General features: G+C 36.6%; 1 protein-coding gene across 7 annotated transcripts in view; it reads left to right on the top strand.

The window, feature by feature from the left end:
- The window catches only part of kalrna (kalirin RhoGEF kinase a), a 223,734-nt gene that overhangs the window by 149,292 nt on the left and 47,652 nt on the right, over window positions 1-26,790 (top strand). For all 7 annotated transcript variants that reach the window (XM_082176022.1, XM_082176019.1, XM_082176018.1 and 4 more), the window contains exons 31-34: window positions 799-900; window positions 1,059-1,201; window positions 2,156-2,258; window positions 21,434-21,680. In XM_082176022.1, the coding sequence (XP_082032148.1) occupies window positions 799-900; window positions 1,059-1,201; window positions 2,156-2,258; window positions 21,434-21,680 (595 nt within the window). The remainder of the gene's footprint in view (window positions 1-798; window positions 901-1,058; window positions 1,202-2,155; window positions 2,259-21,433; window positions 21,681-26,790) is intronic.

The following is a 26,790-nucleotide window of genomic DNA, read 5'->3' as shown; positions in this document are numbered from 1 at the left end:
GTCGTCGACTCTCACCTGAGCTTACGCTACTCCTACATCATGTGTCAGGTCAGAGGTCACTCGTCATGTGTCGGGTCAGAGGTCGTCGACTCTCACCTGAGCTTACGCTCCTCCTACATCATGTGTCAGGTCAGAGGTCACTCGTCATGTGGCGGGTCAGAGGTCATTCGTAATGCGTCATGCGTTGGGTCAGAGGTCACTCGTCATGTGTCGGTCAGAGGTCACTCGTCATGCGTTGGGTCAGAGGTCACTCGTCATGTGTCGGTCAGAGTTCACTCGTCATGCGTTGGGTCAGATGTCACTCGTCATGTGTCAGGTCAGTGGTCACTCGTGATGCGTCGGGTCAGTGGTCATGTGTCGGGTCAGAGGTCACTCTTCCGCTGGAATGAGACTCGTGTACGGCCGTTACCGGAAGCCAGTGATTATAGTTTATAAAGTTATAAATAGGGATATTGTTCTTACAAAAAACGCTTGGCTTCGCTTCTGGAGCCGTATGGATCACTTTTATGATGGATGGATGGATGTGCTTTTTTGGGCTTCAAAAACTAAAGGTACCATTCACTCCCATTATAAAGCTTGGAAGAGCCAGAATATTTTTTAATATAACTCTGTGTTCGGCTGAAAGAAGAAAGCCAAATACTGTACACCTAGGATGATTTGAGGTTGAGTAAATTATGGGAGAATTAAAAATTTTGGGTTTATGTACTGTGTACTTTTATGCTGTTAAACACATTTTCCATCAACATTAAATTTATGTAAATATCTGTGTGTGATGTTCTGGTTTTTATGTGTTTACAGACATCTGAATTGGGGGTGACAGAGCATGTGGAGGGAGACCCGTGTAAATTTGCCCTGTGGGTGGGACGCACACCCTCGTCTGACAACAAGACCGTCCTCAAGGTACATCATGCTCTCTGTTTATCATTAATCAATTACTTTTAGAGTAGTAAGTATTTGTAAACATGTTCCAATCAGTGAAATTTCTTGTGAACAAAGATCAGGTCCTACATTTTAAACACGGATCTTGTGTTGTAAATGCATGACTGTGTCTGTTTCAGGCATCCAGTATTGAGGTGAAGCAAGAATGGATTAAAAACATCCGAGAGGTCATCCAGGAGAGAATCATTCACCTGAAGGGGGCGCTAAAGGAACCGATCCACGTTCCCAAAAGACCAGCCAAACCCCGCAACAACAGCAAGAGGTCAGGCACACTTTACTATTGCGTACTGTACACCAGTCCTAAAAAAGAAGAAACTAAATTCATTCATATAATCATAATCTCAGCTCTCATAATGCTTCTCAAAATATACCGGACTTGTAAATCTTTTAATTGTAGATTCTGCTTTGTTTGTTGTTATCAAATCATTTGCATGTCGCTTTGGATACAAGTATCTGCGAAGTGACTAAATGAAAATCTGTAGAAAGACTGAGACAAAACTCTACATCCATGAATATTTATATGCATCATAATGTATGCATAACAATGCAGGAGGCTTGTGTTAATTTGAAATATGTTTGCCATATTGTCTCTCTTCAAGCAAACTGCATTCGTTAGCTATAAATTGTACATAGGGACTAAGAGTTTGCAGCAAAGCCAATATTTGTAAATGGATCTATTGCAATGGCGAAACTATTTGTATCTTTATCTGGATAAAACCAGATATCTGTGGGGCTTAAATCAGAAAGTTTGTCCAAAAACCATTATATTAACATAGAAGAATTTCTGGAAAAAAAAAGAAAATCTGTAACTGGGACGCAACTACTTGTATATGCAACTCAACTCAACTTTTACAATGTGGCGATTTCATATGAATTTTTATGATATGATTTGTATAAAAATGTATGATTTTTAGATCTTACGAAAAGGTGCAAATGAAATTGTATGAATTCATACAAATTAGTCACCAACTCGCCAAAAACTTAACAGTTGCCATGTGATTGTGATTCATTTTCATGACTGATTGTTTCATTCATTTTAAAATATTATGCTGTCACCTGGCTCGCCTGTTCTCCAGCAAGAACAAGAAGAGTTTGTGTCTAATGAATGTTATTATTTGTTTGAATTTTGGAGTCATTTTCCATGCCCTTCCGAATAAAGTTTTCAGCTTTTGGGCACATGCCTAATCGGGACTCTTATTTGTGTGTTTGGTTGCAGGGACACGGGAGACGATGCTGACAGTCAGGGAGATGGCAGCAGTCAGCCGGACACCATCTCCATCGCATCTAGAACCTCACAGAACACTGTGGACAGTGACAAGGTACAAACACACAGATCTGACCTCTGACCTCTGGAGCTGCTCTCGCTAGGTGCACTGAAGTCACTGACATCACACAGGGGAACGTTTACCTTCAGGTGCTAAAGGAGCCATGATAACTAGCCAAACCATGAGTCATTTAGGTATTCTTTATGCTTTCATCATAACTAACAGTGCAAACATGATGTAATTAAGAGATTCGTTGATTAAAACGTGAGTTTTGGCGAGAATCCAGAACTCAGTCACTGATAAACTCTGGATGTTTGATTGACAGCTCCAGCGATTTCAAAGGGAGTGTCATTTGATCCCTTCCTATAGGCTATATAATTTAATCAAAGTTTAAATAACAGATTATTTTCATCCTACTAAGAGAAACAATGTCAAGTTGACAGTTTAGTCACTGGTTTGATTTACTGACACATAGCCAAAAAGAACTTTAGACTGTACATGAATCATTACATATCAGAAATCACTGGTCACAGATCTGGCATTAGAATCAACACGGTTACTTACATGTCGTGGTGGCATTACTGTCGAGTCCATATCGTAAAAGTCTGTTTGCAAATCCTGCGCCGAAATTGCAACTGATTTACAAAATAATCCACAGTGAAATGTACCGAATACAAATAAATAATGCTCAACTGAGACATTGACATTGTTGAAAATAAATAACCACATTCCTAGCATTAGGATCCTTTAAAGGGTGATGTTATTTTTAGTCCAGTGATCCTGTATTGCTCTTCTCTCCTCGTCATCCGATATATTGAAGGGCTAAATTATCATTAAAATATGTAAATTATTATATTAAAAAATCTGTTTTTAACTGTTGCACACTATTGCTGAATTAGGAACTGCATACTGATATACTACTCTTAATATATGGCATAAATAGAGTAGTATGTGGTTCCAAAATTTTGCATATTGTTCTACTAAAAACTCAGAGCCAAACTCCAGACTCCACCCAGAGAAGGGTCAGGTGATCAGTGATTGACAGGTGTATGTCACACACACACACAGGGTTTCCCTGCTTTAGTTATGATGGAGCAGGGGCTGTCATGCTCCAGCACAGATGATGAGAACAGTGGTCATGAGCAGTAAACAGATGTACAGCCATGAAATGTCTCTTCAGACTGTGTGTTGGATTCTGTCCTCATAGGAACTATGAGCCACCCTATCAAATCAAAGTAAGACACATTTAACACAAGTCCTCCTAACAACACGTGTTTGTGCTGGTGTTTTAGGCAGCTTTATACTGGCTTGTTGTGTTTTTATTTCTGGTGTGAGGTTTGTTTGGTTTGGAGATGACCACATCACTGTGACTTGCTTGAGGATGTTTTTGTATGAGTTTTACCAACTCTTGATTCGATTTGAAGGAGTATCATTTCCTTTAAGGGCAGAAGATCCTGCTAGGATCTTAAAGTACTCTGTGTAATGCGATTACTCTGCTCTGATTGAATTTTACACAACTAAATGTTGAAAATGCTCTGCACTGACTCTTGTGAGAGGAAGCACCAGAACATATGTATGCCTTAGTAGTGTCTGGTGGAGTCCCTTAATGCAGGAAGGGTTTTGGGATGGGTCATTATGGCTGACTTCTTGAATAGTCATCCAAAAAACAACTAGTTGGTCATTGTTGTTGACAACTGAGTTTAGTTTTAGACTGTCAGCATGCTAAAACTCTCTCATCCCCTTTAACCCTCCGAGACTGTTCGATTTAAATGTGTTTAATGGTTTCCTCAATCAGAGTGGTTAAAAAATGTGGTATTTTTATTTTTAGAAATGCAGTATTTAAAAAAATATATTCAATGAGTCTAAGTGGTCAAACTTGGTCATGGTTTCATGGTCAGATTTGACCTACTGTATTGCTTTCCTCCAAGAAACTTTTCGTTCTCTCGTGGAAGTATTGTGTTCCCCGTAGAAATGTTTCACTCTCTCGCACAAGTATTGCATTATCCTGAGAATTGTTCAAATCTAGTTTTGTTCCCAACTTTTTTTATTTCTAGCACAAAGGCTTTGCGAGTGACCATTAAAGTTTCTTGGGTAAACACAAAAGTTTTGAAAGTGACCGCAAAAGCATCAAAATGTATTTATTTTTTTCCTCCCTTCAGTTTTCTTTTACCCATCACCAGGTGTCTTTAGGGGCTCTGTAGCAAGACCCTAACAAGAAACAATTTTAGAATTGTGTTGAATAATATATATGAATGTGTATATATGGAAACATATAACTTAAAAGCATCAAATCTAGAATTCTTACACATTTGGTAGCAGCAAAGAACACTTCAGCCATCTACTGGTCATTATTGTCATTGCATGATTTTTTTACCTGACATAAATTCGTATTAGTTTTCTTTTCTTTTCTGTTTTTTAAACCAGATGGCATTAATCTGACCCAATACATGATACATTATCATGTTTTATTAATGTTTTAACTTTAAATAATTTAATTGTTTGCGGGATGTTAGTGTTATTTCATAAAAAAAAACAGCCAAGCACAATTATTAAGCAACTAAGGAGAGGTAAATTAGATCAAAAGTGTGTGAACCGCATAAGTATGACCATTTTTGAACAGCCCTGGAGGGTTATAGTTCCACTTTTGTGAAAAATGTTTTTAGTGTCTGTTAGGTGAAAGACTTTGCTTGGCATCAATATGCCGCTAAAAAAACCATCAGATTGGTATATGCTGAAAAAGACCCTAAACTAGCCTAATTATACAGGGCTTCCTTAAAGGAATAGTTCACTTAAAAAAGAAAATTCTGTCATCATATACTCACCCTCAAGTTGTTTCAAACCTGAATGAATTTCTTTCTTCTGCTGAACACAAAATAATATATTTTGAAGAATGTCGATAACCAGACAGTTGATGGACCCCATTGACTTGCATAGTATTTTTTTCCCCTACTATGGAAATCAATGGGGTCCATTAAGTAAACTGAGTAAATGATTTGTAAATTAATTTTCATTTTGAAGTGAAATATTCCTTTAAGACCTTCTAATCATTCAGACAACCCACTGACTACACCCAATGTTGATTATATAAATGTGTAGTTTTTCACATCCCTAGTTCTTGCCTCATCTCTGAAACACGTATTTTAGAAATACACAATGACACCAATAGGGTTATTCACACACACACACACACACACACACACACACACACACACACACACACACACACACACACACACACACACACACACACACACACACACACACACACACACACACACTGAGTGAACACCGAGACAATGTGTTTCTATTGCTGCCTGTTTATTGTCTTTTACGAGCCTGGTTGTGTCCGTTGGTCTTGGTTTCCACTTGTTGTGTGCTTGTAAATGGTTATTTTATTGAGATTTTGAAAGTCTTTTAAAGCGGCACCGTGTTTTCTGCACTGCTGGTACCTCAAACAATGACTATTCCCACACAGGTTTCTTTAATGTTCCTGTGCAGTACTGAGCTGAAGTCCGTTCTCTGCTGTTTTCAGGCTGATGTGAGCTGAGGACACAGTGTGTGTGTGTGTGTGTGTGGTGTGCGTCTCTCTGGAATAAGAGTTTCCTTCATTCACCCACAACAGCTCAGGGACTGTGTATTACTGTACACTGTGGAAATCACATTCATCATACTGCATAATGATGCTTTTATCTGTTCAGCTCAGTGCGGAGCGCATGTCACAAGACCATCACACCATTTCATAGTCTCGCTGGCTTTGTCTTGAAGATAAAACTGTATTCATTTAGACCATGTTTCATTAAATCGTGAGCTTAGAATTATAAGGTTCTATCTCCGTTTAGGGTAGTTCTGAGATATTGAGCATCAAAGTTTTTACATCCCAGCTGGCAATGGAGAGATGGAACCTTTTTATTTTATTAATAACTACTAACAAAATATTTTTTTACAAAAATAACACCACACAGGCATTAATAAACACCTAATGGATCAGATTATGTCAAAAACTCAATTTGACCAAAAGTGGAGATAGAACCTTATAATTCTAAGCTCACGAAATATATATTTTTGTTCCATGGCCATGGAATTATTTTAAAAGCAAATGTAAGTCTAGTAAGAGGTTTTCTTTAGTAGACGGTCCATGTGTCTTTGATTTAAATCACTCACAACAACAAGGTTCAAGCAGTCATTCTTACATTGCGATTCAAACCATATGTTGTGGGTTTCAAGGTAGTCACATGCTAACTATTCATGTCAAATGAAAGTGATGCTGCTCGTACTGTACGTATCATGTAACAGGGCCTGAACAGGGGAAGTGCGGGATTCTTTTGCATACAATTTTAAAAGTTCCTGAAAGTTCCACCATCACAACACAGTAGTTCCATCATACACACCTGACCTACACCACATGTGGGAAAGTATGACTTTCAACTTTTGCAGAAAGCACATATTTGTCTAAAATAATAAGCCTAATTAGGGAAAGTAAATATCTATTTTGATTACTGATTTATTCAATCTAATATTAATTACTTTATACAGTATATTCAGTTTGTGAACATGAAAACATTAAATGCAATGATATGAAAATATGTTGTTGTTGTTAAGTAGTGCTGTCAAATCGATTTATCGCATCTAATATAAAAGTTTGTTTACATAATATACTATGTGTATTATTACATTTATCTAGATATGTCTGTGAATATGTACATATACACACATTTATACAGTATATGTGTATAAATGTGTGTGTATATAGTATAATATACTATATAAATGTAATAATATACATGCATATACAGACATATATATGTATTATGTAAACACAAACTTTTATGTTAGATGCGATAAATCGATTTGACTATTTTTAAGTTATAATTTTAACAATAACAATACTCTTGGATCTGTGTTTTATTTGCAGTGATTTCAATTTACTATTTTTCAATGTGTGATTTATTTATTTATTTATTTTTAATTGTATTTAAACCGGTTAGGATCATCATAATTCATTATTAATTAAAATAATTTAATAATTAAAAAGGAAAATGTAAAACAATTAGTGTCCCTATTTGTTTTATTATAATTATAATAACGAATTAAAATTCAATAATTTTTTGACCACTGCACTAGTAATCTGTAGCCTGTTTTAGTTGACAATTTAGTCATCTAATTTTTTTTCTTTAAGACTGGTACATAAATCCGTTGATTGGTCTGATTTGAATCCGAAAATTAAGTTTTTGCAACTTGCCACAAGTCACCTTAACAACAGGCGTGAGGACAGGTGGACGACAGAGACAAATACAGACACAACCAAAGTGTCCTGGTGTTCACCCATGAGAAGAGCTGCACTACTGAGAAGAGCTGAACTAAACCAATCAGAGTCGCTTTAGAGAGAGAGAAACAGAGGGAGGGAGGGAGGAGAGAGAGAGAGAAAGCAGAGATCCTCGCAGAAGGAGGACAGAGAAGTCGTCATGCCAAAGTGGATGAGTTTTAAACTTTTCAAAGAGAGCAGTCGAGTAAGTGACATTCATGTTTATTTCTATTTCTTTCTTAACTCCATAAGCCAAGTGTTGTGTAAAGTGTGTGTGTGAGAGAGACAGAGGGATATCAGGGTTGTATTGACAGACTGTGAGAGCCGGTTGTCTGTGATCATGCTGGTTAAAGGTGTGGAGACTAGTTATTTCTGTGAACTCTGAATAAACTGTGTTAACTGTTTTTTGGATACTTTTCCCATGTTGTTTGTATTGTTTTTAGTGTTATAAGGTGTGATAGTGTAGTATGTGAAATTAGATTTATCGAAGCACGTCCCTCAGATATGTCCATATATGTGTGTCAGTCAGTCCTATAGCATTCCATAAGGAGATTTACGTGTTGAACTGAGGTTGATAGCAGTGGCAGGAAACAGATTGTTAACTCAGTCAACTCAGACTGACATAATCTCCCTCACACACCCTCTTTTTACTTTCGCATTTAAAGGGATAGTTCATCCTGAAATGAAAATTCTGCTATTATTTTCTCTTTCTCATGTCGTTACAAACCGATATGACTTTCTTTCTTCTGTGGAACACAAAAGGAGATGTTTTGAAGAATGTACAAACTTCTGTTTTAAAAAAAAGAAAGAAAAGGAATCAGAGTAATATCAGGAATTATAAAACACATAAATACGCAGTAGTCAATGTGATTTGTCAGACAATAGATTTGTCTGAGGAACAGACTGCAATTTCATCTGTTATTTAATTGCTTTCAAATATTAATCAAGGTCAAATATGTGTAAAACTACATGATACTATTTGTTCTCACATGTCTCATTACATGATATGAATTACGTGACTGAAGTGGATAATGTATTCTGGATATAATATTTTTGAAGCTTCATGAGAAATCATTTGCAGTTGTATCTGCTTTGCTGTGTGTTTTGCGCCTCTGAATCCTCTGATCTCAAACGATAAAGCCCTGCGATCCTCGAGACCTTTCACATGAAGCCCGTGTGACGTTTATGTCCTTTCTGACGTGTGATATTCTCCATCTGAGACCCCACATTACCTAGCAACCCGCCTTTCCTCTCGATCACTGCGGTGACCTGATAGTCTGCCGAGCAGATGGTGTGAGGACACGGACGAGGAAGCAGACTGAACCAAGATGCTCAGTGACATTAAAAAAAGCTTGTTGTATGTGTCTAATAAAGTACAGTGCTTAACAGTAGAGTTCCCTTTCTGGGTTCCCGCGGATCACTCTTAAAAAGTTTTATATTTACTTATGAGAGGTCTTAAATTTTAGATGACAATTTGACCTAGTTTTAATCTGGTAAAGTATTTTGATATGTCTAATTAGCGGTATATGATTTTTAATATTCTTTCTTTGTGGATTTGCTTGTTCATGTGACAATTCAAAGCATGTATGACAGCATATTAAGTACTAAAAGAAGAGAGAAGGGGTAGACAATGGGTAAATGTAAGTTCAATTGTTCATTCTTTATGTGCGTAGGGGTGTGATATGTATCGTCTTATGATGATATCATAATTATTGTTTTAACGATGTGCAAGCTGTTTGTCATTCACACTGTCACGGCGTGATGTATGAAGTTAATATGCCCCCAAAATTCAAGATACATAGGCAATTTTGTCCCGATGAGTTTGTCTTATATTTTTATCATTTGATGTTTCCCAAATATCAGCACATTAGCAAATGTGATATTTATTTTATACAACCGTTAAATATACAATAAGTTAATGTTGTGAGTTATATTTTAGACACAATATTGTAAATATTTTTTGGTTTTACTTTATTTTTCACCAATGAAAATTTCTAAATGAACCCACAGCAGAACCGAGTCTCAGAGCAACACACAGCCGTGATTCGTTACTGGATTAATGCACATTTTGAATGAATCAGTTTAATTAATGATTCAATGACCCATTTAATAAAGACTGTCACTTGCTTGGTTCCTGAATGAATCAGCCGTTTGGACGAATCTGATGAATGAAGACATGAAGACAGTGACGTGACGCCACCTACTGGCGGTTTTAGTTTCGTATTTAAAGGACCTTTTAATTAAAAAGTTAAAATTAGAAATCATTGTATAGGCCGATTTAAATATTGAATAAAAAAATCTCATAGTATTATTTATGTAATTGTAAATGCAGTGTAAATATATTAATGCCGCTTCTGTGTCACTTCTGCACTGCATAGATGGGTTTTGTTGATAATGATTTCATTTCATCAGCCTTATACTTTGTTATTTTTCTAATCGAATTTTGTTTGAATTTGAATTTGACATAAAAGGTGATGCGTACTTCTGAGTTTAGAAAAAACGTAAATATGCTGTGAACTGACCACCGCATTGAATATGAATAATCTGAATGTCTTTGTGAGTCAGCCGTCCACAACAGGCCTAAACCAGCCATGGCACCAGCACAAAAACACACTCGGCAAAATATCATCTAATTATTGTTATCAACAAAATCTTTGGAAATATTGAGAGAATCTTTTTAGTCAATATTGCACAGCCCTAATGTACAGTATTAATTTGTATTTCCTCAGGTCTTAAAAAGTTACATTTTACTTAAAAAAATGTGCAGCAACCCTGCCTTTAATGGCATTCAAGAGGTTTTGAATGGTTTCTGAACTGCTTCTTTAGAAAATAAATTGTATGGATTGGAATGGGAGCGTTAGTAGCGTTACTGCACTCTTTTGTGCAGTCAAATGTACCTTTTAATATATTCCAGAGAAACAAAATAACATCATTTACTAGAGGTTCTGACAAAATGTTAATTGCGGCAGTCTATTTAAAAAAATATTTAATCAATTAAAAACAATTCTGTTTGAATGAATGATTCAATGACTCGCTCATAACGACTTCACTTCTTTCATTACTGGATAAATCCACGTTTTGGAATGAATTTCTTGAATGAATTCAATGATAAATAAATGTTTTAAGTCACTTGTCGCCACCTACTGGTGTAATGATGTAATTGATACAATGTTTATTGTTTAATTGTTGTCATTTAGGAGTAAGATCGCGTGGGTGTTTGAACAGTGATCGTGATCTTTAAACGATTAATCGTGCAGCTCTACTTACTCGGTTAAAACAGCCCCTGTACGTAATGAACAGCAGTAATTCATGGCTTGTGTTTTCATGTTTTGTTTGGTTTTGTTTGTTTTTGTTCGGTTTTGTTTGTTTTTGTTTTGTTTATTTGTTTTGTTTTGTTTGTTTTTTGTTTTTGTGTGCGTTTTGTTTTTGTTTTGTACACTGATTTGCAGCACAGTTCAGAGTAAGTTTAAGTGGTATTTTGTTGTGTTTCATGCTATTGTTCTGCAGGTCGACACATCTTTCCACTGCAAAAGTTTTAATAAGTTATAAAGAGTTCTTTTTTTTTTTTATACCTTTATTCACAACCTTGCAGCACAACCCTGCTAGGTCAAAAGTGCCTTCTGAAATAATCTAAACGCGTGGTTATTTGTGGAGAATATATGGACTGTTTTTATTGCATTGACTCATTCTGGTGTCTCTGAATGCTAGTTCTGTAATCTTCACACATCCTGGAGGAAAATTAACTCTAAATAAACATTGACCAATGACCTTCTGTGACTCTGAGAACCGTCATCTGGGAACACTTTGAATATTTACTCCTTTACTCGTTTTGCAGTTGGTGTGGATCTAGCCGTTGTGTTTGCACTGCACTGGGACTCTGTTGACAGTGTGTGTGTGTGTGTGTGGTTCTGTCAGCTGACGCCATGTTGAGTAATATCAGCAGGAGTTCATCTCAGTTAAACAACACCTGCTATAGTTTTCTGCATTCTCCTTTAACAATGTGCCATGTGATGTCTGCATGACGTAATGTCCTAGTTTTTCATTTGTACATTTTGTGTTTTGAAAGTTTGTTTTGACCTGACTCATTTATTGTGGACACAGGTGTCCTAACTGGGTAATCAAGGGTCTACTTTATTACACGAACAAAATCCATTAACAATTCCTTCATTCATTCAATCATTCATTCATTCATTCAAATGACGCTTTCTTTAATTTTTCGATATGTTATTTTATTAACAGGATAATAAATACTACTTTAACTACTTTAATTTTATTCTATTCTATTTTTTCTTTTCTTTTTTCTTTACAGTATGACTGAAAGTCCACAGCACCTTGAATTAAGTATGGTTATAGTTTAGTTATGTTTTGTGTGGATTTTGTGCTTGTCTTAGAAGTTACTCGTAAAGTCTCATTGAGCTGTTTCTCTGAATGGCTGTAAGCCAGGGAAAGCAGGTGTTTTATATGTGAAGAGTTCAGATGCAAAAGCCTCTAAATGCCATCTGAAATTTTCTTATAGAATGATCATGTTTATCAAGCTTGTATATTTAAGTTCAGTAATTTCACTTAAATGACAATTAATAGGTAATCTTCATTGCCATTTAAGGGAAATTATTGAATTTAAATATACAAGCTTGATAAAAATGATCATTCTATAAGAAAATTTCAGATGGCATTTAGAGGCTTTTGCATCTGAACTCTTCATGTATTGTTTAAGGTGCAGGATTTGATCCTAGAACATTTTCTACTGTTTTATCTGATTTGCCGGCAACTCTATAACATGTGACAGTAGTCCGTCATTACATAACCCACATTCAAGTTCTGTAAAAACCTCAGTGCATTCAATAAGACTTGTCTTTATTGCACTTGTATAAGTATCATTAATTTTTTCATTCTTTTTTTTATTTTTTTTTCTTACGGGTGTCTCACAGATCTTTTTTTCTTAAATTCAAATTCAAGTGAGCATTATTGGCATGACAAATTGTACATTGTATCACCAAATCATTTATAGAATTCTTTTTTGTATTTCTATATTATATTTATATTAAGCATTCTTTTATCTGTCCCTCTCTCCATTAAATACACACATTTTAATCTTTTTAGCTTTTGGTCTCTTCAAAATATTATTATTATTTAATTTTTTATGATTGAATGCAGTGATCAAGCAGTGTATTGGAATGATAGTTGTTCTTTTGGTGTGAATCTGCAGATCCGAGTGGGACAATCTTCACTAGTTTATTTTTAAAGAGCTTTGATTGCTTCTGCTCTTAAGCCATGCGTCTCAGAAGTGGTAGGCGGAGGAAAGAGGGACCGGTGGTCTGAAGCCTCTATTGGCTGCATGTCTCAGAGAGATTAGAGGAGATTGTGTGTGTGTTTGACGGAGAGGTTCAGTCACCTGTCTCTAAGTCTGTGTGGTTATTGAAGAGTTCTTCATGATTTGCTGGCTCATTCAGCAGATGTCTGAGTGTTAATGCATGTGATTAACACCTGTTTGTGCCTCCATCTGTTTCATCCAGTCTTCGAGCAGATCCTCTGGTGATGTTTTATTATTAGATTTCAGCAAACCCCTAACACGCATTACAATTCATCATTCATGATTGCATGCCCTTATGATTTTTGCCTGGTGTATGTGTGAAAAAAGAGGAGACCAGAATATCATAGAGACAAAGGGATGGACTCTTTTAACTTGAACTAGTAATCAATCTCTCAGAACACCCTAGCCTTACCTTAGCAACACCCTAGCAACCACCCAGAGCACCTTAGCAACAGCTTAGAAAATTAGAACACCCTTGCAATGCATTAACAACCACTAAGAAACTGCAACCACTAAGAAAACCATAACAATCAATTAGCAACCACGCAGATCACCTTAGAAACATCTTAGCAACTCAGAACGCCCTAGCAACCACTCAGAACACCTTAGATATTCCCTAGCAATCACTAAAAACACCGTAACAACCACCCAGATCACCTTAGCAACTCAGAACATAATTGCGATGCGCTAGCAACCAAATAGAACACCTTGGCAACCACTTAGCAACACCCCAGCAATAATCCAGAACACTCTAGCTTTATTAGGGATACTTCAGGATTTAGCATTAAGCTTTGTATTAGTAGAAAACCTGTAGTATTTTCGAATTACCGTGCTTTCCACCCTCATGTCCCCCTGAGACGAGAGATTTATGTATTTTTTGTCTGGAAAAAATCCTCCATCGGATTTTTTGGCCAGAGGCTAAAGACTACAGCCAGTAGTAGGGGCTGTCCCGCATGTTTTCAACCTGCCCATAGAGGGTGGGATCTCACTCACAGAATGTACACATAGTGCCAGCCATCTTTTATTGATAGCTAAGCTAGCAGGCTCTTGTTCTGTGGAGAAAGCTGAGTAGTAGGAGAAAGCTGAGTAGTAGGGGTTACCATACTCTTTTTCCGGCCGTCGAGATCGGCCTTTCTGCGGTCGCCATTCATTGTTTACATGCACACCTTTTGTTTCAATCTAACTGAATTCATTCCGATTGGTGAATCTGAATGTAGTGTTTACATGAACGCTAAACAAGTGATCGGTTGTTGACGTGCGTTTTAACATTGCTAAGAAAATTCCCGCTCCTCTGCGAGAGATACGAGACCGGTGCGTCTCAGTAATCACGCCACCGGCCTCGTGCCGTTCTCCCGCGGCCCTCAGCCTCGTCCTGCTCGCCACAGTAAACATAATGAATGGCGACTGTAGAACGCAAAAGCCGAATCCCGGACATTTTGGGCGATCTCGAAATCCCGAGCAAACTCGTCACAGAGTCTCACTAGTAGCCTAGCCTTGTTGTTTTAAACTGCGCTCTCTTACCGGTAGGCGTGGCTTGGGAGTGGCCTCGTAGGGCAGCGAAGCAAGTGCATTCTGGGAGTTGTTGTCTATCATCCACGTAAGCCACAAATACATTTTCTGGCTTTTCTCAGTCTAGAAAGCTCCAAATTCAAAGATAATTTCACATTTCTTCTACATAAATGATCTATTTTAAATACACATTCATCTTTCCAGAGGTGAAGTATCCCTTTAATAACCACTCACAGTGATTAGATAGATTTTTATTTGTCCTCGAGAGGAAATTTGTTTCCACCGTAGATGCGTACATAACACAAACACGCATAACATATCATAATACCATTAAAAATAGTTGCTGACATAAAAAAAAAAACACACAAAAAAACATACATAACGTATCAATGGCTGATTTCCTGTGTATTTAGAGCTCGTATAGATACAGGAACAAAACTCTTACTATACCTGGCCTTTCTACACATCGGTAACCTATACCTACGGCCAGACGGCAGGGGGAAAAAATATTTATAAAGTGGGTGGTTTGAGTCATTTAAGATTTTTGTGCCTTTTGCAACGTGAATGTAGAGACACTATCCTATAAATTAGAGGTAGGGATACCAATAATTTTACTTGCTAAATAAGTTATCTTTAAGAATTTGTTCTTGTTGGTAACTGTTAGCATATGACAAAAACTAATGTTTTGGCACCACAAGGAAGGACTGGCTCAATAAACCTGCGATACAAAAGAAGATGTTGCTGAACAGACGTCCAAGTTTACGAATAGCTGTCAGTCTTTGTTGACAGCACTTGTAAACCCCTAGCTGGTTGAAGTTGAGATTTTGATCCAAAGTAATGCCGAGGTATTTGAAATACTCTACCCTTTCAACATGTTATGTTTTACATGCAATCACCACTATTTTCTTCAAAAAAAAAAAAAAAAAGTTAAAATAAAGTACTACAAATGCTCTCACTGTTTATTCGTGGGTTGGTGTCCGACTAATATTTTGCATAAACTGAACAGAGATTATCGAACTGTCGAAACGTTTGTCAGTGATTTAGAGCAAAGAAGAATTCGGTCAGATAAAGGCTTAAGGAAAGTTTTTGTCAAACAAATTAATTGTATTAAAAGGGCAGCTATTCCATATTCTGATTTTCATTAATTCTACACACATTCATACTATATAGAACATACATTTTTAATGGTTGCAGAGCAAGTTTCCAACCAAATGTAGTACCTTCTATACAGTATGCAATTTCAGACGCAGCACATGTCTATGCCTAAATGTTGCTGCCATGTGATTGACTGATTAGATATTTGCATTAATGAACAGGTGTACATAATAAAGTGGCCATATATTATTTAGCTTTATATGTAACTCTTGCTTTTGGCAAAATTAAACAATAAATAAAAAAATGTATATATTTTTTTTAACTACAGCCCAATATCCAGGGCCTAGTCACAGCTCAGACCTTATTCATGACACCTTTACTGCTGTCTTGAGATCTGTGTCAAACCAATAATGATAAAACGCATGGGTTTGCAAAAAACAATATTGTACATGTGAAGCATGTTTTCAGGCTAGTCTTTTTGCTGTTAATATTTGAGAGCTTGAGAAGTAAAGCTGTAAAACTGATAACAGATGCACACTCTGACCAGAGTTCATGTTCTATAATGTCCTCAGCAGCCATAATGTCCCCTAACACTATCACACACACACTCACACTCACACACACACACACACACACAGTTTTTTCTTGAATCATTACCGAAATGCCACATCTGATCAGGAATCAGTTTCTGGTCTATAACAGTGCAATATGATAAAAATCTTATATCTCGAAATGAGTAATTTTACTTCATGATAACGATTGATATTACAATATAGTTATTTTTTAAATAAGAGTTTTATACTATATTTTTATAATACTAGCTTAAAGTAAAAATAAAAAAAACTTACATTTTACTGAAGTAAACAGTCAGTGAGAAAATAAGAACAGAGAAACTAATTACAAGCAATAAGACAAAACTACAATAGAACAAAGACACAAATGAAATAGACCTACCTGAAAAATGTCAAGGACTAAAAATAATAAATACTACATAAATTGTAAAAACTAATTAAATGTACAAAAAAAAAAAAACACTGTATAGTCTTCACTGTGTAAATGAAATATAAATGAATGTAAGTTATTCTTATTAAAGTTACAAAAGGGATTCAGTAAAGAGCAGTGAGTAGACTTTAAGATTGACTGCACTGATCTAATAAACACATGCTTTCTTTCTCAACTGTTTACATTCACTTAAAGTCTCCCTGTTGGCAATCATTTCATCCCTTTAAACTCATCTTTGATCACCAATCATCATTTTTTTCCTTGAAACATTTTCTTCATGCCTTAAAATATCTTGAATGTAACTCTACACCCTTGTCTCATTTAGTATACGTGGTTCTATGAATATGCAAATGAGCCCCGCCTCCACTCACTCACTCAGCTCAGAGATCCACTCGTTGACGATCACACGTTGATCTGATTGGTTACAAGGTAGTTTGTGACGTCAGAAACACCAGCGATTTCAAACCGTGTTTTTGAGACTGTCTTTGGTTCACTGCAGTTTTAAAGGGATAGTTCACCCAAAAATGAAAATTAGCCCATGATTTACTCACCCTCAAGTCATCCTAGGTGTATATGACTTTCTTCTTTTAGATGAATACAATCGGAGTTATATTTAAAAAAAAAAAAATGTCCTGGATCTTCCAAGCTTTATAATGGCAGTGAATTGGCTATTTAAAGGGATACTTTACCGTTTTTTCATATTAAACTATGTTATTCCCTTAACTAAGACGAGTTGATACATACCTCTATCGTCTCAGTGCGTGCACTAAATCCCTCTGTCTTGCGGCGAAACTTTGTTAGCCCAGTTCATTTAATATGGGCCAAGCAGAGAAGCTACCAAACACCTCCACGTTTTCCCTATTTAAATACAGTTACTCGCGAAGTGTAACTCGACCTAGAACGGTGACACAAAACAAAACGTTGCGCTTTTCTAAGCGTGTAAAATGGATAACTATTTTGTATGGCGGAATACCATAGCAAGTGCTTGTAAGCACTTCGACTTGGCGCAGTAATATCTTCACTAGAGGGAGCGGGGGCCGGTGAGAGGATTTTTCCACGAGTGAAGATATTACTGCGCCAAGTCGAAGTGCTTACAAGCACTTGCTATGGTATTCCGCCATACAAAATAGTTATCCATTTTACACGCTTAGAAAAGCGCAACGTTTTGTTTTGTGTCACCGTTCTAGGTCGAGTTACACTTCGCGAGTAACTGTATTTAAATAGGGAAAACGTGGAGGTGTTTGGTAGCTTCTCTGCTTGGCCCATATTAAATGAACTGGGCTAACAAAGTTTCGCCGCAAGACAGAGGGATTTAGTGCACGCACTGAGACGAGAGAGGTATGTATCAACTCGTCTTAGTTAAGGGAATAACATAGTTTAATATGAAAAAACGGTAAAGTATCCCTTCAAGTCTCATAGTCCATCAAAGTGCATCTATCCATCATAAAGGTGCATCTATCCATCATAAAAGTGCATCTATCCATCATAAAGGTGCATCTATCCATCATAAAAGTGCATCTATCCATCATAAAGGTGCATCTATCCATCATAAAAGTGCATCTATCCATCATAAAGGTGCATCTATCCATCATAAAAGTGCATCTATCCATCATTAACGTGCATCTATCCATCATAAAAGTGCATCTATCCATCATAAAGGTGCATCTATCCATCATTAAAGTGCATCTATCCATCATAAAAGTGCTCCACACGGCCCCGGGGGAGTTAAAGTCCCCGTGAACCGGAAGTTACAAACGACTTTTCTCCAGTGCTGTGACGTATTTCCAAGTGAAACGGAATATTGAACAGAGGGCAGGGTTTTACTCTAGCGCTCCTCCTCTCCATCTCTCGCTCATAGCAGACTAACGGTTTGAGGGGAAGGTTAAGCGTTTTCAACCCAAGCCGTCAAACTGACGTCATCAGAAAAGGAACGCCATTCCAGACCGGAAGTAACTTTTCAGATTTTGATGAAAGATTTCCACACCAAACTATTTTTTTTCTGTGTATTAACTTGCATGGATTAATTGTTCACCACAAGACTAGTAATATGCGCTAACAAAGTAAATAGGGTCAATTTTGATTTCATGTCGACTTTAATAAAGGCCGTCTGAAGTGAAGCGATGTGTTTGTGTAAGAAAAATATTCATATTTAACACGTTACAAAGTAAAATTCTAGCTTCTAGCTCCACTATGCGTCATGGCATAGTGTAAATATCAACTGTACGTCGCATTACTCGCATAAGTTGCGCTTTAGACTTAAGTGGAATCCAAATGTTTGTTTGGCCGGAAGCTAGTTATTTTACTTTATAAAGTTTTAAATATGAATATTTTTCCTATTCAAACGCACTGCTTCGATTCAGAAGGCCTCTATTGAGTTTGTTTATGATGGATGGATAGATGCATTTTTATGATGGATAGATGCATTTTTATGATGGATAGACGCACTTTTAGGATGGATAGATACACTTTTATGATGGATAGATACACTTTAATGATGGATAGATACACTTTTAGGATGGATAGATACACGTTAATGATGGATAGATACACTTTTAGGATGGATAGATGCACATTTAGGATGGATAGATGCACTTTTAGGATGGATAGATGCACTTTTAGGATGGATAGATACACTTTTATGATGGATAGATACACTTTTAGGATGGATAGATGCACTTTTATGATGGATAGATGCACTTTTATGATGGATAGATGCACTTTTAGGATGGATAGATACACTTTTAGGATGGATAGATGCACTTTTAGGATGGATAGATGCACTTTTATGATGGATAGATACACTTTTATGATGGATAGATTAGGGGTGGGCGATATGGTAAAAATATCATATGATTTTTTTCAGGAAAATCACGATTAACGATTTTATCACGATTCTTTTTTATGTTCGTTTTACTATTTTGTGACTGAGCATTACAGCCAAACTAATATTTTATTTTATTTTAAAAACAAAGCCTTAGGTAACAAAATATAAAATAAAAAAGAATGGCAGACGGGGTGAAGATAAAAAAATATTTGTCATTATTTTCTTTGTTATTAAATATTAAGATCAAAGATACACATTACACACACAACTTAATATACAAATTAAATAAACAGTGCTTTGTTTTCAGCTACAGTAGGTGTATTTAACAGTAGCATTGAAGAAAGTAATTAAAAGAACAAATATAAAAATAAAACAAAACATAGACTTCACTGTATAAATTATAAATTGATACTTATTAAAGCTACTATTAAAGTTATCAGTCAAGAGCAGTGAGTGATTTTCTCTTTGCATTTTGTTGTTTTATTAACAATAAAGTGATAGTTCTCCTAAAAATTCAAATTGTCATCATTTGCTCTCTCAAGTTGTTTTAAACTCGAATAAGTTTCTTTCTTCTGTTGAAAATAAAAGTTATTTGGAAGAATGTGACTTCCATAGTATATGTTTCTCCTATGGAAGTCAATGGGGACCAGCTACTGTTTGTATAGCCACATTCTTCAAAATATTAATATTAGAAAAATGTTAGAAAATATTAGAAGGAAATTAATACAGGCTTGGAACAACATTATAGTGCGTAAATAATGAGATCATTTTTATTTTTGGGTGAACTATCCCTTTAAGGACAAGCGGCAGCGTGTTTACTATTGCTACTGTCTCTTTAAGAGCTGCACGCGACGCGTCTAATATACACGCATTTGACAAGCAGATTTTCTCTCAATTTTCTCAAGTTTGCTTTCACTTTAGACATAACCGACTTTGTTTATGTAAACCTTGTGTGTATTTAACAGTATAAGCACAATAAGACTCGAAAGATAACTTAGTCCATTATCAAGGCACTGGTAGACAGGCTTTTAGTGCATGTGAGCTTCACATGTACGCGCTGAGAAACGCACACGTTAGAACAGCGCATCAGCACGCGAATTAAATGTTTAACCGACAAGGCATTAAAGAACATGCAAATTATGAACTTTTGTGAACTGTAGTGTCCCGTTCCGCTGCGTTAACATTTTATGTGAATATAGGCCTACGTCGCGTTGTTCAGTATGTTGGGACAGAGGCGCCAGAACAGCAACTGAGAATGCGCGATACTACGATATTTCTTCAAAAGCAGATTGTGGAGACATTTTAATCGTCCACGATCAAAAATCGTCATATCGCACACCCCTAGGATAGATACACTTTTAGGATGGATAGATGCACTTTTAGGATGGATAGATGCACTTTTAGGATGGATAGATACACTTTAATGATGGATAGATACACTTTTAGGATGGATAGATGCACTTTTATGATGGATAGATGCACTTTTATGATGGATAGATGCACTTTTATGATGGATAGATACACTTTAATGATGGATAGATACACTTTTGTGATGGATAGATGCACTTTTGTGATGGATAGATGCACTTTTGTGATGGATAGATGCACTTTTGTGATGGATAGATGCACTTTTGTGATGGATAGATGCACTTTTGTGATGGATAGATGCACTTTTGTGATGGATAGATACACTTTTGTGATGGATAGATACACTTTTGTGATGGATAGATACACTTTTATGATGGATAGGTGCACTTTAATGATGGATAGATACACTTTTATGATGGATAGATGCACTTTTATGGACTTCAAAACAGAAACAGCCATTCACTGCCATTATAAAGCATGGAAGAGCCAGGATTTTTTTTTTTTTAAATAACTCTGATTGTATTCGCCTGAAAGAAGAATGTCATATACACCTAGGAAGGCTTGAGGGTGAGTAAATCATGGGCTAAATTTCATTTTTGGGTGAACTATGCTATTAATCTCCCAGACAGAGCGCATATACTGAAATGAGCTCTCGTTCACTGCTTATTGCGCTTCAGCGCTTTAAAATGACTTGTTTTGTGATATGTAACCGCTCACCGTTATACTTTAATGGTGTCTGCCTCTGCCGGTATATCGCCAAGCCCTAAATCACATGTTTTCCAGTCCATTAAAAGCAGTGTGTTCCTCTGTGTGTGCAGCTCTCTGGAGGGTGTGAGCTGACGGTGGTCCTGCAGGACTTCGTGTCGAGCAGCGCGTCTGAGCTCAGCATCCAGACCGGTCAGACGGTGGAGCTGTTGGAGCGTCCCGGAGACCGGCCGGGATGGTGTCTGGTCCGGACCACAGACAAGACCCCGTCTCAGGAGGGACTGGTACCCAGCAGCGCTCTCTGCATCTCGCACTCGCGCAGCAGTGTGGAGATGGACTGCTTTTTCCCAGCGGGCAAAGGTAAGAAAGAGCAGGCTTTTCTGAACCAGCTGGAGATTCTCTGTTCTGCTTATGTGTTTAGTTGAAGTTGAGTATGTGATATATGTTCATAAACATTCCCTGACGTTTTTGGTTATTTTGGGGAATTGCATACTACTGTTTTTAGGGTCTTTGGTCATGTTTATGCTTAAGTCTCTTATGTTCACCAAGGCTGCATTTATTTGATCACAAATAGAATAAAACATTCATACTGTGAAATGTTATTACATTTTAAAATGTTTTCTATTTTCATATATTATAAAATTGTAATTTATTCCTGTGATCGAAGCTGAATTTTCAGCATTATAACTCCAGTCTTCGGTGTCACATGATCCTTCAGAAATCATTCTAATATGATGATTTGTTGCTCAAACATTTATTATTATCATTGTTGAAAACAGTTTAATGTTTTTGATACATTTTCAAAGTTTAAAAGAACTGTATTTATTTGGTTCCCACTTGTCTTTAACTATGTATTGTAAAAACATTTAAATGATTAATTTGATACAATGCACTTATTATATACATATGTATTTTTTACATTGTACTTGTTTAAAAACTATACCTGCATGTATTATTTTCTGTACATACATCTGTAATTATACAGTTGACCTTCCCTAACACCTTAACACACCCTTAAACCTAACCTTACCCGTATCACCTCAATAGCAGAAAAATAGTTTTGCAATACAACATCAACACAATAAGTACAGCGTACCTAACATGTGTACCTTTAAGTATAGTAAATCAGGACACCTAATATAAAGTTACACAATCTTTTATAACATATAAATGTATTTTCCTTCATTTTTGATCAATTCAATACGTGCTTGCTGAATAAAAGTATTAATTCCTTTAAAAATATATATATTATTGACCCCAAACTATTAAACGTAGTGTATAAAGGTTGTATAGGTTTTAATAAAAAAAAAAAATACAGTTATATAAAAACATATTTTGACAGTCTGATCAAATAATGAGTCAAGGAGGAGATGTTGAAATTGCTTTTGATATTAACTCCAATTTGTTTGTTGAGTGCAATGCCTTTTCCTGTCATAGTACAGAGACTGCAGTGACACTACACACTTTGTCCTCTAGATGGCACCATATCTTTGGTATTAGATAGAAATGGAATTGACTCCCAAAGAGCTCTTAATGTTTCTCACAGCATTAGCATGTTTGTCTGCGCTAGTGACATGATGCCCCGATGCCCTTATTAAACGCATGATGCTGGGTAGACTTGCTGTTTGTTCCCAGTGACATGAGTGGCCTCTCCATGGCCTTTTACTTAGACAGATACTTTGAGGCCGTTTACCCCAAACAGTGATGTGCTCTTGTTTAACATTAGCATGATCTCCAGCTCACAGGATAAAGCTGTAAAGATTTGTTTGATGTCAAACTGGAAAGCGTTCATATCACTTTTATAATGTGGAATATTTCAGAGTGAATCAGGATCAGGAAATAACATAGGGCGGGACTTGACTGGATTTGTTTTAATTGCATGCAACACTGAATCACGCACAGTAATATGAAAAACAAAAAATAAGGAAATAAATAGTCTTTACTGATCTACTGATTGTAGAACTACACCCCGATAGACCAGTGGTTCTCAACCAGAGGGCTTTAAGATTGCTTAAATGTGATGCCTCCACTGCTATAGACTTTTCCCCATTGTGTTCAATAAATGAACAAAGTAAAGTGTCATCGTTATTGACTAAAAAACATGTGACTCACACTGAAACACCCTAAAAATAGAAAGCAATAAAACTTCTCTGTGGAATGTGGGATATTCCATTTTCTTTGTGTGTTGCATTTTCCAATCAGCACATCTTTTATTTTCTGTTAATCTGTTTTATTTTCTGGAAATGTCAGGGTTTTATTATATAGCTTCCTGAAGCCTCGAGATAAAGAATAATTCATGAAATATCATTTATACGTTTTTATATGGAGTGACCCAGTTTACAGAAATCTGTTCTAAGAACGTTTTGCGAACCGTTAAGTTAAGCTCAATGTTCACATTTTTCTAAAAATGATTTTAAACTTTTTCTTGGTGATGTGAACATTACAGCAAACATTCTGTTTGATCATTTTAGGAACTTTACATTAGAATTTTCTCTAAAAAGTGCCATTAGTAACATTTACAGACTAAACAACTAAAAAACATTTTTCAGAAAAATAATGAAAAACATTATTTGAACATTGTATAAATAACTTTTAGGAAGTTATAAAAGACCAGATAACTTTAATGGAACATTCTATTAACATTACTGGAAGAATGTTTGTTCATAACTTTGAGAAACCCAACGTTCTGAGAATGTTGCCTGTTTAAGTTCAGATCTTAGGGGTGTGTTTAGCATTAGATGTGACAGTTTCCCTCTGCATTCATTCATTAGTCTGTTGAATTTGAGGTCAGGCTAGTCAGATAAGTGGTTTCATTGTGTTGCCGTGCAGAGGTGTGCGAAAGAGATATATTTGTGCTGCGCTTTTAAATATTGAGTCTATTTTAGCATCTGAGACTGATTTGCATAACTCCTCCTGTCTGATGTGGTAGAAGACTGTGTCATTACCATAAAGATTCCGCTGCAAAATGCAAAAAGGGCCTAACGTAGAATACCTGCCGAGATGGCTCATATGGAAATGAAGGCAGTGTCCATGCAGAACTGAAACATATTACAACTTTAGCTGAATTCTGTTTAATTCTCTATTTCATGAAGCTTTCCTAAGACTGAAATGTGTAGGGCTGGATGTCATTCTGAAGACTACGCAGCTGAAATAAGACACATCCCAGACCAGCACATGTAGTCTGAGATGCTGATCTAGATGTTGACTTTGATTCAAGATGTTTCCTGTATAAGTGTAATGCATCTCACGGTCAGCAGAAGGTTTGGGTTTCATTCTGTTGCCGTCTGAGTGGACGTTTAATGAACCAGCAGACCAGCTCTGAGCTTTAACCACCACACTTGTGAAAACTAAGAATCATGCACCCGAATACTTTAAAAAAGATGCTTAAAGGTGAAGTATATACGATTTGTTTGTTAAAATACACTCTCTTAGCCAAGTTTATTGTTCATTTCATGCATTTATCTCCCCCAAAAGTGTAAACGCTGAGCCTCCCAGGCACCATCAAAATAGTGAGAGCGGTCCGCTCAGATCCGTCAATCTCTTTCCAGCTCAACCTACAGGGCACTATCATAACGCCGGCGCAATGCAGCGCAAGTGTTTTTTGCTAGTTTCAGCCCGACACAATTATCATTTTCACGTCCTGCGTCACGTTGTTTAAATAGCAAATGCATTTGCGCCCATTTGTGGACCCATGGGCTGCTCTGACAACAAGGTGTGTTAAAGAGCTTGTTATAGGCAGGTCCACAATGCGCGTACACTCTGCTTATTACACACACAGGGACGCGCAGCACACAAACCAGCCAAATATTAAAAATAAAAGGATTACAATGTAAAAGATTATTATTGTGTACATAAAGATATGGTGAAATCCGGCTTGTCCCGTAGAGTGTCTGCTTGCTCGCTTCAACCTCGCGCACGAGCAGATCCATTTCCTCGCTAGAGAAGCGTTCAGTTTTCTGTTTGCAAATTCTGCCATGTAAATAGCAAATCCGCCATGGCACGAGCGCAACTGGCTTTTAAAGGGATTGGTAGATGAGACTCTGATTGGTTTATTGCACGTTACGCCCAAAACACACCCATTACTCATTAAAAGAATAGGGACAACCTATTTTTGTCAAATTTTTCCCTTCGTTAAACCAGCAAAAGTGGATTCAGACACGCCCTAAGTGCACTTGCGCCGTGTGCTTTAGATCATGAGCTTAGATCGCTAAAATAGGGCCTGTAGTGTGAGTTTGGGGCGTGGCCTCAGCAGGCGGAGCCAGAGAGTGTTTATGCAGTACTGGACCATGGCTGATGCATTAAACATTCAGCTTTGGTAGCAAGAGAAACACTCGCTCTAGACAGTGTTAGCATACTCAGTTGCTTACTCATGACACACAGCAACACAGCTAAAAAGGACTCCTAATATGTAGGATACTTTTATTGAAAGTAGCCTACTTTTACCTGTTGAGACGCCTTCACAAGCACAAGTGTTTGTGATGTTTGAGTTGGAGGAGGCATGACATGTGAAGGGGCGTTTGCAGTGTTGTTTTTGTAGTTCTGCTAGGTGCCACTAGTGTCACAGAAAATACTTCACTTTTAAGGGAATAATATATTTAAAAAGAAAATACTTTGGTGCAAACTGCATGTGATTTTTTTCTGACTCTAAATTGCATGGTAATTGCAATTAAATTAAAATGTGTTAGTTTAAATTTATATTAAATATCATTAGCTGAACTGAGGAGTGTTTTTTTTATTTATTATTATTATTATGTTTTTTTTTTTTTTTTTTTACCACTTCCAAAAATTGTCTTGCATCCCACAATGTACACTGTCTCACATCAATACATGTCAATACCACACAAATACAATGCATTACAATAAAATAAACACCAACAGTACTAATGACAGTACACAAGTACAGTACATGGTTGCATTGCATCAATTTGAACACTTCCTTCCTCTTTTCTGCAACCTTGAGGCTTGCTTAGACCCCCTACTCTTATTTAATAATTTGACAGACTGGTGAACAAAGTCACCAGTAGAACATAAGTGCATCGTGTATATTTGTAATTGCACATTTCTAATAATGAAGTTGCAATTTAGTACATTCAAAATATATCAACATGATCCACATGTAGTTTAGATGTTTAGTTTTTGGGGGCTACTGCATATAATGACTGTTGCACTTATTAGTTCTTTAAATCTTTCTGACCTAAATATTTAGTTTATTACTTTGAAACAGGTATGTCTGGTACGTTTTTTTTTTTTTATGTTGATTCCAGTTATTCCAGAAATGCAGTATTGCGACACATAAAGCAGGTGACAGGTCTCCTGATAACACAGTTTAACCTGCAAACAAATGTCCAGCCATTCTGTATTAATTTCATGTAATCTTCACTTATTCTGAGATGAACTTTAAGCATCAGTGAATCGTTTCTCTCTGATCCAGTTCAGAAGTTCAGCTCACGTTATCTGCATGGGAATGTGT

Source organism: Leuciscus leuciscus (genome assembly GCF_965113295.1).
Source record: "Leuciscus leuciscus genome assembly, chromosome: 7".
NCBI lineage: Eukaryota > Metazoa > Chordata > Actinopteri > Cypriniformes > Leuciscidae > Leuciscus > Leuciscus leuciscus.
Note: the sequence above shows the minus strand (reverse complement) of the source record. Positions and strands in the feature narration are given on the sequence as shown.